General features: G+C 44.8%; 1 protein-coding gene across 1 annotated transcript; it reads right to left on the reverse strand.

Moving 5' to 3' along the window:
- Nucleotides 1-517: 517 nt before the first annotated feature.
- Nucleotides 518-1,024, reverse strand: LOC136536071 (VQ motif-containing protein 8, chloroplastic-like). The gene has a single exon (XM_066528483.1). It carries the CDS (start codon nucleotides 1,022-1,024, stop codon nucleotides 518-520), a length of 507 nt encoding a protein of 168 aa, XP_066384580.1.
- Between the last annotated feature and the right edge of the window lie 13,768 nt (nucleotides 1,025-14,792).

Here is a 14,792-nt window from a genome sequence, read left to right on the forward strand (position 1 = left end):
CTGGAATTTCTAAGTGTCACTGTAGAATGGTTCTTCAAAAGTCAGACATATATAAATGTAGAAGGGATGTATAACCATTTGAAAATACTGTACCTTGTCTATTTGACATTAATGCAATGATGCCGATGCTTATACAATTACACCAAAGACTTTTCGAGAAGGTAAGTCACCATTTCTCCTGTCGTATCAAACTGTTTGAACCATGAGCATTTGGAAAAAAAATCAAACACAGATGAATTGAGGTTGAGGATCAGAACAACTTCTGTATTATAGTAACATTTTCTCCTATATATCTACTAGTCACCTGGCATCTCAGGACACAGAAACTCCCATGGAAAGAAGAAATTTACAAGTGCTGCTGCGTGACATCATGGCATGCACTGTGCGTGTGAAATTTGCCCACCCTGTGTGCATGTGGAAATTTTGCACGAACAGCGCGAAGAAAAAAAAACTGAAAATTCTCGTACATACACTCCGTCTATTTGTAGTAGTAGTAATAATAATAAATAGGTTGTGATTAGAACAAGGGGCTGAGCTCCTGGATGGCCTGCATGGTGTTGGGGGAGAAGATGAAGCCCGGGGACATCCGCATCCCGGCGGCCATGGGGGACGGCAGCAGCGTCGTCGTTGCTGTCGCCGGCGGCGCGGCCTGGCGCTGGCCGAGCGTGAGCAGGAGAGGGTCGCTGCCGCCCTCCTCGGCCGTCGCGGGCGAGAAGCTGCCGCTCGGCACGTACGACGACGTGGCGGGGGGCTTGCCGGTGAGCCGCTGCACGACGGTCATGAACTCCTGCGGCCTGGCGTGGATGACCTTGGGCGTGTGCTCGTACACGATCACCGGTTGCTTCTTGGTGGTGGTGGACGGCGCCTTGTTGGACGTCGTGGTCGGCGGCGACGAGCCCCGGGACGACGACGACGACGACACCTTCAGCGGCAGCGGCCGCGGCCCTCGGAGGCCGCCAGCAGCTCGCTTGGAAGGGGACGACGACGCCTCGGAGGAAGGCATGGCGGCCGCCGTCATGGTCATGGCAGCTAGCTGCACCTGCTCAAAGCTTCTCGATCAACTGGCGTTGCGTGCTTTGCTCGGTCAGCTGGCGACGTGTGCTCTACGGAGTACACGGAGCGGTGCAGTGCAACGCGCGGGGGCTTGCTTTATAGAGAGAGAGCCAGAGACGGAGATGAGCCGAGAGATGAGGATGGAAGCGAGTGTCCCGCGATCGAGAAAGTGGCGGTGCGATGTGTGACAGTGTGCATGAGCATACATGTCCAAAGTCGCCGGTCAAGTACGGCAGGTGACCGTTGACATGTACCGCGCTTCAGCTCTCGTGAATGAATGAAAAAGTCAGAAGTTCCGTTCGGAAGGTGTCTCTGGTCAAGGACGTAGGTTAGAAGTGGTTGGTTAATCAGCGGTGCATTGCATGCCTTGTTTTTTTCCCTGTTCGGCAGGCGCGCGCGTAGTGGGCATGCGTGGCGCGTCCACAGCCGTGGAGTGTTTTAGCTCTGTACATATAGTAGTAGTAGTATTTCTTTTCATTCACGAAACACTCTGGCTTCTTGTTTTTGACTCTCTCTGGTAGTACATCAGTAATTACTCCCTCCATCACTAAAAGAATGCCAATTCTGGAACAACATCATATTTTAGTATACCAATTATAAATAAAAAGTATAAATATTTATAATATAAAATAAAATTTGTTAGATTAATTCTAAAATATATTTTTATAATAAATTAATTTGGAGCCATAAATATGCACAACTCATAGTTGTGTTCTTCCATGGACAGAGATTGCCCTGTTCGCTTCATCGTTTCTGTGGCTTATAAGCCGACTGATGTTGTTTTGTTGTGAGAGAAAAACAATGTGTCATAGCTGATAAGAATGGCTGATACGACAAACAGGTGATAGTAAGAAGTACTGTGGTATCTGGCGTCACGTCGTGGACTTTCGTGGAATAGTTCTGGATGATCTTGGTCATGCACTTGAACTTTGAAGTCCTAATAACTGTGACTGATTTGTTCGCGCTTATAATTAAATTAAAGTATCCTGTCTCGATTCTTGAAGTTGATACATACTACTATTCTCATGCATATGCATCTTCTCGAGGAAACGAAAGAAAAAGTAAAAATATGGATCGGATCGGCCATTGGTTAGTTTTAGTACTGGTCCTTCCGCCTGACTTTTACTAGGTTCATTTACATCACAATTCAACTCTGGGCGTCCGAGCTGAAACGGAAGCTGGATATAGGGTTGAAAACTGAGATGTCCCAATGTGCAAGTGACAAGTAGTCTTCCCTTTTCTGACCGGTAGAAGATGGTCGCAGTGGTCGGCGCCTCCGATCCTGTTGTACGTCTCCGTGGACGACTGCAGCACTGCAGCTCAGGATCGCTGCTGTGCGTCAAGTTACGGATTTGAGACGACAAGGGTTGTTTAAGCATCTCGATCGGGGGGGGGGGGGGGGGGGGGGGGGGGGGGGGGGGGAACAAGAAGAGCAGTAGCAGCAGCAATAGTAGTGTAAACTTGGAAGACCGTTTACCTAGGCCGGGCGTCGTTGTTTTGAACAAGGAAGTCAACCGAGCTAGTGAAAGAAAATTGCGTTCTATTTCAGCTAGCCGGCCAGCAGTAGTATCTCTCAGGCGTCAACCCCCATTGCCCTGTTCAGAGTCGCGGCTACATTGCATTGATTAAGTGCGTGTTTAGTTCGCGAATTTTAGAAATTTGGCTACTGTAGCGTTTTGTTTTTATTTGATAATTAGTGTTCAATCATGGACTAATTAGGCTCAAAACGTTCGTCTCGCAATTTTCAACCAAATTGTGCAATTAGTTTTTTTTTCGTCTACATTTAATGATCCATACACGTATCATAATATTCGATGTGATGGCTACTATAGCATTTTTTAGTAAATTTTTTGGAAACTAAACGAGCCCCAGGGGCCAAGTCGACGCCGGCTCACCCACGACATACTTACTACCTGTACCTGGAATGTGATCGCATGTTCAAAGCCGTTGAATTTGGATCCGCATTAAATAACGTGTACACCGGAAGCTTTTAGAGTTGTATTCGATGTGTACAGCCCAATTTCAACGCATCCGGACATAATAAGACATTAATAAAGTACAACAACGGCCTCTAAATTTGATATAGTATCATCTAAGATAATGTTTAAATCTAAGGAGTAAAGTTTAGAGATGTTATGTTGGGGTGTCATATAGGAGTGTTTAGATAGTAATAACAAAACAAATTACAGAAGTCCTCAGTAATCCACGAGACGAAATTACTAAGCCTAATTAATCAATCATTAGCACATGTTTACTGTAGCACTATATTATCAAATCATAGACTAATTAGGCTTAAAAAATTTGTCTCGCAAATTAGTTGCAATCTGTGTAATTAGTTATTTTTTAGTCTATATTTAATATTCCATGCATGTGTCCAAACACCTGATGTGATAGGAAATAAATTTTAGGAGAAGGAACTAAGGGGTGTTTGGTTTCTATGGGTGGGTGGGGGGGGGGGGGGGGGGGGGGAGGAGAAGAAGAACAAGAAGAGCAGTAGCAGCAGCAATAGTAGTGTAAACTTGGAAGACCGTTTACCTAGGCCGGGCGTCAGTTGTTTTGAACAGGGAAGTCAACCGAGCTAGTGAAAGAAAATTGCGTTCTATTTCAGCTAGCCGGCCAGCAGTAGTATCTCTCAGGCGTCAACCCCCGTTACCCTGTTCAGAGTCGCGGCTACATTGCATTGATTAAGTGCGTGTTTAGTTCGTGAATTTTAGGAATTTGACTACTGTAGCACTTTTTTTTTTGATAATTAGTGTTCAATCATGGACTAATTAGGCTCAAAACGTTCGTCTCGCAATTTCTAACCAAACTGTGTAATTAGTTTTTTTTTCGTCTACATTTAATGGTCTATACACGTATCGTAATATTTAATATGATGGCTACTATAGCATTTTTTAGGAATTTTTTTGGAAAAACTAAACGAGCCCTAGGGGCCAAGTCGACGCCGGCTCACCCACGACATACTTACTACCTGTACCTGGAATGTGATCGCATGTTCAAAGCCGTTGAATTTGGATCCGCATTAAATAACGTGTACACCGGAAGCTTTTAGCCCTTGTTTAGTTCGCGAAAGGATTTTGGAGCTACTGTAGCACCTTCGTTTTTATTTGGCAAATAGTGTCAAAACATTGACTAATTAGACTTAAAACGTTCGTCTCGCAATTTCCCACCAAACTGTGCAATTAGATTTTCTTTTCGTCTACATTTAATGCTCCATGCACGGGCCGCAAACATTCGATGTGACAGGTACTGTAGCAACTTTTTGGATTTTGGGGTGAAACTAAACAAGGGCTTAGAGTTGTATTCGATGTGTACAGCCCAATTTCAACGCATCCGGACATAATAAGACATTAATAAAGTACAACAACGGTCCCTAAATTTGATATAGTATCCTCTAAGATAGTGTTTAAATCTAGGGAGTAAAGTTTAGAGATATTATATTGGGGTGCCATATAAAAGTGTTCAGATAGTAATAACAAAACAAATTACAGAAGTCCTCAGTAATCCACGAGACGAAATTACTAAGCCTAATTAATCAATCATTAGCACATGTTACTGTAGCACTACATTGTCAAATCATAGACTAATTAGGCTTAAAAAATTCGTCTCGTAAATTAGTTGCAATCTGTGTAATTAGTTATTTTTAGTCTATATTTAATATTCCATGCATGTGTCCAAACACCTGATGTGATAGGGAGTAAATTTTAGAAGGAGGAACTAAGGGGGTGTTTGGTTTCTATAGGTCCTCCTAAAATTTCTGTCACATCGAATATCTAGACATATGCATGGAGTATTAAATATAGACTAATTACGAAACTAATTACACAACTTGCGACTAATTTGCGAGATGAATTTTTTAAGCCTAATTAGTCCATGATTTGACGACGTGTTACTACAGTAAACATGTGCTAATGACAGATTACTTAGCCTTAAAAAATCATCTCGCAAATTAGCCTCTATCTATGTAATTGGTTTTGTAATTAATCTATATTTAATGCTCTTTATTAGTATCTAAACATTCGATGTGACATGTCGGGTACCATAAAACTGAGTACCCCTAGCGTATATCGAAAGAGCCTTTTCAACCCCATAAAAAACAAAGCTAGAAGGTAAGCCATTGGTTAATTACTGGCCCCGTCCGAGCCCATCGGCTCTCCGCCTCGCCTTCGGCCTCGCACGGGAGGTCTCGACGGCCTGACGAATCTCCGCCTCGCGCGAGGCCATGCACGGGAGGCCTCGACAAGGAACCCAATCTCCGTCTCGCCTGAGGCCCCACGCGTACGGCCTTGGACGAGACAGCGATTCTCCGTATCGCTCGAGGCCGGCTCGGCAATGGCCCGTCGCCCCCGCCTTGACCCGTCTTCCCGACAACGCGCTGCATCCTATTAATGCGTCAACCATCCCGTAATCTTAGCCGGACGATGGCTCGACACCGTGGAGTGGCCGACGGGACAGGAGGTCACGTCAACGCCATACCGGCCAGAGCAGGACGGGGTAGGGGTTATCGGCCACTGTGCGCTAGTGCTATGCACACGATCAGCGCCTGGACTACATAGTGCCACCTAATCCTTTCCCCAGGAACAACGCAGCATGGGAAGTCAAATCCGGGTCACCACATCCTCGGAATCAGCATGCAAGCCCAACCGCTCCCTTCGAGCCACGACAATCTACTTCAGGGTCTCGACAACCTCGAGATTCGCGTCTGTCGAGCCTCCCACAATGGCTCGGCCTCGGCACTCGCTGAGCCTCGGCCTCTTTCGCAGTCAGCACACGATGACCGGCGCGTTGACCGCTATGCCCCGCTTCAAGCAAACACTGGAGCCCCCCACGACGCACAGGAACGGATGTGACCGGCGCGTCGCCCCAGTACTTCAAGGACGGGACCACTCCGTCGACCATGCTATCACAGCAATGGGCTACAGGGCTCAAACAAGCCGCCTCCATTCGCACGACGCCATGTAACTAGCGCATGTATCTCCCTTGTCCCCTCTTCAACTATAAAAGGGAGGGACTAGGGCCGTTTCGAGGGATCAGACACTCACGATTAGGCCTAGGCTCACGTGACTGATTCACACACGAACGCATGGACGAACGCTCGAGTTCTCCCATGGCTTGAGATCAACATCTCAAGCAATCCACGCCACACCACGAAGAGACCTAGGACTAAGCCCCCTCTCTCGCCCTGCTTGTAACCCCCTACTACGAGCATTTCAGTACAAAGAATACAAGATCGATCTTTTGAACTGAACGTAGGGTACCCACTACCCAAACCAGTATAAACTTTGTGGCTCTTTGCATCACCATCCGGAATTGGGAACATGCAGTACAAATTTACTAGTTGGTTGAGAACCCCCTAGTCCCAAACACCGACATGACATGAATTTTAGGAGCGACTAAAGAACCAAACACCTCCTAAACAAGCCCTAAGTTTCTAAACTTCAAAATACATGTTCCACGTACATGAGCTAGGCACACGCTATGTCACATGTCCAAACAGGTCCAAACTAGATTTAGGGCCTGTTTGGGACTGCTCTGCTCCACCTTTTGTAGCTTTGCTCCTAAACTTTTCTGCCAAACAGGTCCAACTCCACAAACTCTGCTCCCAAAAAAGTTGGAGTTTTGGTCCAATTCCATGTTTTTCGCGGAGCTCCTCAGAGGGTACTCCACAAACCAGCATTTCGTATGTCCTCGTGGAGTTGGAGGTAATTACCCGCAATTGCCACTCGTTACACAAATACCGTTTCGTTCTATTTCCTCCTGTCGCCCCCACCCGACGCCCTCATCCTCCTCTACTCCCGTCGCCTCTCTCCTCTGCTCCAGCCCGTCCTCCCCAAACCACCGGTGAGTGACGCCCCATCCATGCTCGGCCCCGCCGCCATCGACGAGCGGCGCCTCGGTCTCGCTCGGCCCCTCCACCACCGTCGAGTGGCGCCCCGGCCGCGCTCAGCCCCTCCGCCCCCGGTGAGTGGCGGCCCGCCCACGCTTGGCCCCGCCACCACCGATGAGCGGTGCCCTGGCCCCACTCGTTCCCTCCGCCACCGGTGAGCAGTGCCCCGGCCACGCTCAGCCCCGCTGCCTCTAAGGACGACCTCCACTTGCTCGCTTCCTACGATGGCTTCCAAATCTGCACGTGTTCCTCGAGCCTTTGATGCAAGAAACGGAGAGGCTATGGAGGCATGGGGAGCAGATGTACGATGCGTTCTGAAAGAAGGACTTCATATGTAGAGCAATAATATTTGTTACTACCAATGATTACCCCATGTTGTTTGCTTTGTCTGGACAGATCAAACGGAAGACGAGATGCTTGGTTTGCTTGGATGGTACTACATGGGTGTACCTGGATGCATCCAAGAAGATAGTTTACCTAAGGAACCGATGCTTCTTAAAGACAAGTCACAAGTACCGTAGCAAATTGTTCTTTAGATTTTATGACAATGCCCCAAAGATTGAACTCCCTCTAGAGAGACGTCATAACAGAGAACACATGTATAGAATGGCGAAAAACATACGCGTCGTCTATGGAAAGAAGAATCCGGATGGGATGAATAGAGATAGAAGCACAACTCCTGTCGAAGGAGTACCTTTCAGGAAATAATCGATCTTCTTTCAGTATCTACCTTATTGGCCAGACTTGGAGTTCCCCCATGACATTGATGCTATGCACGTGCGGAAGAATGACTTTGAGAGTCTCATTGCTACCTTGATGGACACAGACAAGTCAAAGGATTGTCTGAAAGCACAGAAAGACATGGTGCAGCTAAACGTGATGCCACGGCTTCACTCGGTACCTGAGGCTAATGGAAAATACACTCTGCCCGTGGCGTGCTTCAACCTAACACCAGACGAGAAGAGAGCTATATGCACTTTCCTGAGGGGGATCAAAGCCCCGACTAGGTTTTCAGCAAATGTGAAGAAGCTAGTGTCGATGAAGGACTTGTTAAGAACACATTGCAAGGCTCACGAGTGCCATGTGATGCTGACAGTGTTTCTACCTATTGCAATTAGGGCTATAAAGCCAGAGTTCTTGAAAATGGCCATCACCCGCATGTGTTACTTCTTTTCGAAGATCTCATAGAAGACGATTAGCAAGCAAGAGCTGAGTGGCCTACATGAATTTGGGGTGGAGACACAAAATCAACTGGAGATGTGTTTACCTCCTGCTTTTTTTTGATATAATGCCACATCTCATGATTCATATGATTCATCAGATACAGGCGCTGGACCCTTGCTACTTGCATGAAATGTGGTCCTACGAGCAGTTTGTGTCGGTTCTAAGTCGATACGTGCATAATCGAGCATACCTAGAGGGCTCCATGATAGAGGGTTATAGTATTAAAGAAGTCATCGAGTGCTGTCAAGAGTACCTAAAAGTATAGAAAGGGATTGGTAAACCCGATTCTTATCACAAGGGTAGGTTGGCTGGGAAGGGCACCAGTGGTAGAAAAGTGTTTATCGACCATGATTACAAATAGGTGAGTTGGGCGCATTACAGTGTCTTGCAGAGTACACAACTGATGCAACCGTACATTGATGAACACTTGGCTATCATTATGGCAGAGAGAAATAGCCATTCGGATGATTGGGTCATGAAACAACACAAGCAGCGACTAACTATATGGTTGAAGGACCAAAACATACCACCTGGAGAAACCATAGACTCTATTACTATCAGTAGGTTAGCGGAGGAGCCATCGACACAAGTGACATCTTGGAATGCTTATGACATCAATGGGTATACATACTATACCCACGCAAAGGATAGTAAATATGTGAACCAAAACAACGACGTTCAAATAGAGGCTATCGATGGATTGGGGCGAAAGATCCAATACTTTGGCATTATTGAAGAGATATGGGAACTTGACTATGGAAGGAATATAACGGTGGCCCTGTTTCAATGCCGCTGAATCAAACAACACCAACTAAATGAGATCGGATTGAGAGTCCTGGACCTCGAGAATCTAGGCTACCAAGATGACCCTTGGGTGCTCGCTTCACGTGTAGCACAAGTTTTCTATATGTCTGACCCACAAAGTAACCTCCCCCCAAGAAGAAGACAAAACACATGGTTGCCTCCGAAAAATAGCACATTATTGGAGTTGATGGCGTGGACGATGTTGAAGCTTACAATAACTACGATGAGATGCCACTATTTATAGACTTTCCTAAAAAGATTAGTGTTGTGGAAAAGAACCTCCCCAAAGACATAATACCATGGGAACGAAAAGGTGTCAAGGGGAAAGTCGTTACAGCGGGCTAGGTAGTTGTTGAACGTGTAGTGTTTGTGTAAGTGTGTGTTTGTAAGACTTCATTTATGCATACGTGTGAGACTATATATTTATGTATGTGTTTAAGACTACATATTTTTGTATGTGTGTGGGACTACATTTTATGCATGTGTGTGAGACTACCACTCTATTACTACTAAAACTTTATGAAATCACTTAACACTTTATGAAATGAAGAAATGATTTAAGCTGAAAAAGTGATGAATACCAAAGTTGTATAACTCATCAAGATCTACAACTTTTATTTTGATCATTTCTTCATCTGATAAAGTGATAGTAAACATTGTTCACAAATTAACATGTTTCTCGTATAGTTCATGAAACTATGAGTCATATGTAAATTTATGAACAATGTTTACTAATACTTTATCACATGAAGAAGTGACCAAAATAAAAGTTATAGATAGTGAGGATTTCAACAACTTTCATGTTCACGACTTTTATTGTTGAAATCATTTAAGGTTTCAAAATCTTGTTTGAAGTTGTCAATTATTAAAATTTAAAATTTCAACTATTCAAATTTGGTCAAATAAAAATATGATCAAAATAAAAGTTGTACATATTGATGAGTTCTACAACTTTGGTATTCATGAGTTTTTCATCTGAAATCATTTAATCTTTTAAAATATTGTTTTAAGTTGAAATTGTTTGAATTTCAAAATTTGAATCGTTCAAACAAAGTCACATGACAAGATGACCAAAATAAAAGTTGTACATGTTGATGAGTTATGCAACTTTTATGTTTACAATATTTTCATTTTATTTCATTTAATATCATAAAATTGTAGTCGAAGTTTTAAAATTCAAAATTTTAATTTTTGTTTTTTTGTTTTCTATATTGTTTTGACCACAATTATTTATATATATTTCTTCATATATAGAATAATACAAAATATTATATTTGTGCATATACACAAATTTTTTTAAATTATTTTATGTTTTTATGATATAAAAAATATAGAATTTATTATTTAAAAATAGAAACAATTTGTAGGGGCGGCTGGATCAGGAACCGCCCCTAAAAATGCATTTGTAGGGGTGGCTGGATCAGGAACTACCCCTACAAATCATCACGTCTATAAAATAGAGGGCGCACGGGTGTCATCTTCATTTGGGCGCTCTCTTCTCCTTCGATGCCGTCAGGCTGCCTCGCCGACGCCGGCCCACGCCCCTTCCCCGCCGACGCCGTCACGTGCCCCTTCCCTGCACCCACGCGCCCCATCTCTGTGCATCTCCCCACACCCGCACCCCCTCGCCCCCTCCTGCGCACCCGCCCTAGGGTTTCTAGAGGAGCGGCGACGCCGCCGGCGAGCGAAGCCTCCAGCGGTCCTACACCCGGCCCCTGGCGCCCGCCCCCATCTCCGTGCATCTCCCTGCACCCGCGCCCCCCTCGCCCCCTCCCGCTCCCCCTCACGCGCACCTGCCCTAGGGTTTCTAGAGGAGCGGACGCCGTCAGCCAGCGAGGAGCCTTTAGCCTCCAGCGGTCCCGCACTCGGCCCCCGTCGTCCGCCCCCGCATGCTGACGACGTAGGCTCCCGACGCCCCATGCTCGGCCCCCGGTGTCCCGCCCCCGCACACCGACGACGCATCGTCCGTGGTTGATGGCCGTCTTCAACCTGTGCGCGTCACCGGCACCTCGTCTCCTGCCTCCACTAGTCCTCGCCACATCTCGGTCTACAAGGATGGTAGGTGCTCATTTTCCTCACCCTTTCTCTCCCTCTTCTCTATTGCGTGCATACAATTTGTGATAGCCTGCTGTTTTTTATGTATAATTTAAATTTGTTTTAAATCTTTTAGTGATGCAAACCTTTATAAATTAGTGATAGCACTTGCACTTCAGTGAGTGAGTGGACACCCCCAATGAGAAGGTCAGTGGTTACAATCAATAGGCAAAGGATGAGGTCCTCTCTTGTTCTTGCTCCCATCGTCCCTTTGCTCTTGCCGGTCCTCTTGCATTGGTGCATCAGGAACAAACAATAGTGAATGCCACACAGATCTTGCCCAACTAGCTAGTGTATGTGTCTGTGTATCTACAATGACACTGCCAAGGCAGGCACAGACACCCAGCTGCATGATGCACTAGCAAAGCTCACTACTACTGTTTGTTGCACATCCATTTCCACATGCCATTGAGTTAGGCATGGACTCCATATATAAAAAACCCTGACCTAATTCTCTGATATGTGCTGTGTGTGTATGTACAACAGATATGATCAAACTTTTCGTCTGCATTCGAGAGAAACAACACGACCTCCTGATACCTTTGTTTAGGTTCCATGTATCTTTAGTTCAGGCAGAGCAGATCGATGGATAGGACATTAGGACGTCCTCTGTTTTTCACTTTGTGGCTTAGGGCCTAACTTTGTGTGTGTGTTAGAGCATCCAAAGCATCCCGACCAAAGCATCTCGGCCAATGCATCATTTTAGTTTTTTTCTTATATACTGCTGGTGTGTAGTGGTTGTTGCTACTACTACTACTCCTACTCCTACCACTACTCCTACTAGTACTCCTCCTGCTCCTACTACTACTCCTTCTCTGTTTTTTTGCTTATATACTGCTGGTGTGTAGTGGCTATTGCTGCTGCTACTACTACTCCTCCTCCTCCTCCTCCTCCTACCACTCCTACTACTACTACTACTACTACTACTACTACTACTACTACTACTACTACTACTACTACTACTACTACTACTCCTACTCCTCCTCTTACTACTCCTGCTACTCCTCTTACTACTCCTATTACTCCTCCCTGTACTTGCTACTCCTACTATTGCTCTTCTTTCAGTGATGCTCCTACTACTACTCCTACTCCTACCACTACTCCTACTAGTACTCCTCCTGCTCCTACTACTACTCCTCTATTTTTTTGCTTATATACTGCTGGTGTCTAGTGGCTGTTGCTACTACTACTACTCCTACCACTACTCCTACTAATACTCCTCCTGCTCCTACTACTACTCCTTCTCTGTTTTTTTGCTTATATACTACCGGTGTGTAGTGGTTGCTGCTACTGCTACTACTACTCCTCCTCCTCCTACCACTCCTACTACTCCTACTTCTCCTCCTCCTACTCCTCTTACTACTCCTACTATGCCTCTTACTACTCCTATTACTCCTCCCTGTACTTGCTACTCCTACTGCTGCTCTTCTTTCAGTGATGCTCCTCCTACTACTCCTAAGTGGCTGCTGCTCTTACTCTACTACTACCACTCTACTGCTACACTTACTCTACTCAACTACTTTCTACTTACTACTCCTAAGTGGCTACTTCTAGCTACTAACTACTTTCTACTTACTACTCCTAAGTGGCTGTTGCTTTCAGTGATCCTTACTTTGTTATGTCCATCCAAATATTTTAATGGTTAGCATAGAGTTAAGTTAATACACTAAACCTGTTGTGTAGAGGTTCAGCTTATGAAACTATTAAGTGATCACCTGCAAATTTAATCTAGTAAATGCTTTTCTTTCTAGTTTGTTGATCTTGCTTAGGCTCACTATGTTTTTTTTGTGAAGCTAGAACATGCTTGCTTATATTATTGCTTTGTTGCTGGCTGGCACGAATCAATTTGCTATTGTAGTAGTAGTAGTCTTGCCACTTGCACTTAATCAATTTGCTATTAGTAGTAGTTTTAGACTAGCCACAGCATAGTCGGTGCCAAAGAGATTCCCTACCAAGTTTCATCGATGCCAACAATCGGATCAGAGATGTAATGTTTGCATCGATGCTGGTAGCACAAGTGGGATCTAATAAGTGAAAGTATTTCCTTTCTTTCTCAAGTGCTGTGGCTATTATTAAGTGCAAGTGGCAAGACGACGACTACTACTATACTAAACTACTACTACTACTCTACTCTATTGAACTACTATTACTCTATCTACTCTACTCTCTTCCCTAGTTACTGGCTGCAACTCTTAACTACTGGCTACTACACTTCTCTACTCCTCTACTATTACTCTATCTACTATTACTCCTCCTCTACTCTAATCCATTATTTACGACATCTAAGTTACCAGATTTTGATCAGTAGGGGTCTTCCAACCATGTGGCAGCAGTCAGCTATTTTTTGGGAAGCAGCTGCTGCTTTTTTTACACATTTTCCTCTCTATGTTTGTTAAGCAGCTGTTGCTTTTTTTGCCAAATCTCCCCTCTCCTCTCGTCTCCTTTGTTTTGCCGATGATGAAATTGTCCAAGTCCATACATTATATGGAATATGAGCTGATGATCAAGAACTTGTGAGGAACTTGGCATCATTAGCAGCCGCCCCTACATTACCTTCTCCTCTCTTCTCTGTTATGATGCCTTGATGCTCCAAGTTCAAGATCAGATGATGATTGACATATTTTTGAGGCCTCTACCACTGCTACTACTCTTTTTTTATATATAATCTATCATTATAGCACCTACTACTACCACTCTACTGCTAAGTGGCTGCTGCTCTTACTCTACTACTACCACTCTACTGCTACACTTACTCTACTCTACTACTTTCTACTCACTACTACTACTTGCTACTCCTATGTGGCTGCTGCTCTTACTCTACTACTACCACTCCTCTATTTTTTTGCTTATATATTGCTGGTGTGTAGTGGTTGTTGCTACTACTACTACTACTACTACTACTACTACTACTACTACTACTACTACTACTACTACTACTACTACTACTACTCCTACCACTACTCCTACTAGTACTCCTCCTGCTCCTACTACTACTCTGCTTTTTTTGCTTATATACTGCTGGTGTGTAGTGGCTGTTGCTACTACTACTACTCCTCCTCCTACTCCTACCACTACTCCTACTAGTACTCCTCCTGCTCCTACTACTACTCCTTCTCTATTTTTTTTGCTTATATACTGCTGGTGTGTAGTGGCTGTTGCTGCTGCTACTCCTCCTCCTCCTCCTACCACTCCTCCTACTCCTACTACTCCTACTACTCCTCCTCTTACTACTCCTCTTACTACTACTATTACTCCTCCCTGTACTTGCTACTTGTACTGCTGCTCTTCTTTCAGTGATGATCCTACTACTACTCCTAAGTGGCTACTGCTCTTACTCTACTCAACTACTTTCTACTTACTAGTGCTAAGTGGCTACTTCTAGCTACTAACTGTTGGCTGCTGTTGCTTTTTTTGCCAAATCTCCCAGGACTCGCCTAGGACTTGTTGTCCTGTCTTTTGCCATCAGCTGCTGCACTTTGTTTGCTAAGCAGCTGTTGGTTTTTTTGCCAAATCTCCCCTCTCCTCTTCTCTCCTTTGTTTTGCCGATGATGAAATTATCCAAGTCCATACATTATATGGAATATGAGCTGATGATCAAGAACTTATGAGGAACTTGGCATCATTAGTAGCCGCCCCTATATTACCTTCTCCTCTCTTCTCTGTTATGATGCCTTGATGCTCCAAGTTCAAGATCAGATGATGATTGACATGTTTCTGAGGCCTCTACCAC

The sequence above is a fragment of the Miscanthus floridulus genome, chromosome 2 (genome assembly GCF_019320115.1).
Source record: "Miscanthus floridulus cultivar M001 chromosome 2, ASM1932011v1, whole genome shotgun sequence".
Lineage (NCBI taxonomy): Eukaryota > Viridiplantae > Streptophyta > Magnoliopsida > Poales > Poaceae > Miscanthus > Miscanthus floridulus.

Bases quoted from the DNA above. Each gene is read 5' to 3' on its own strand.
- LOC136536071 (XM_066528483.1), bottom strand. From the start codon at position 1,024: ATGACCATGACGGCGGCCGCCATGCCTTCCTCCGAGGCGTCGTCGTCC.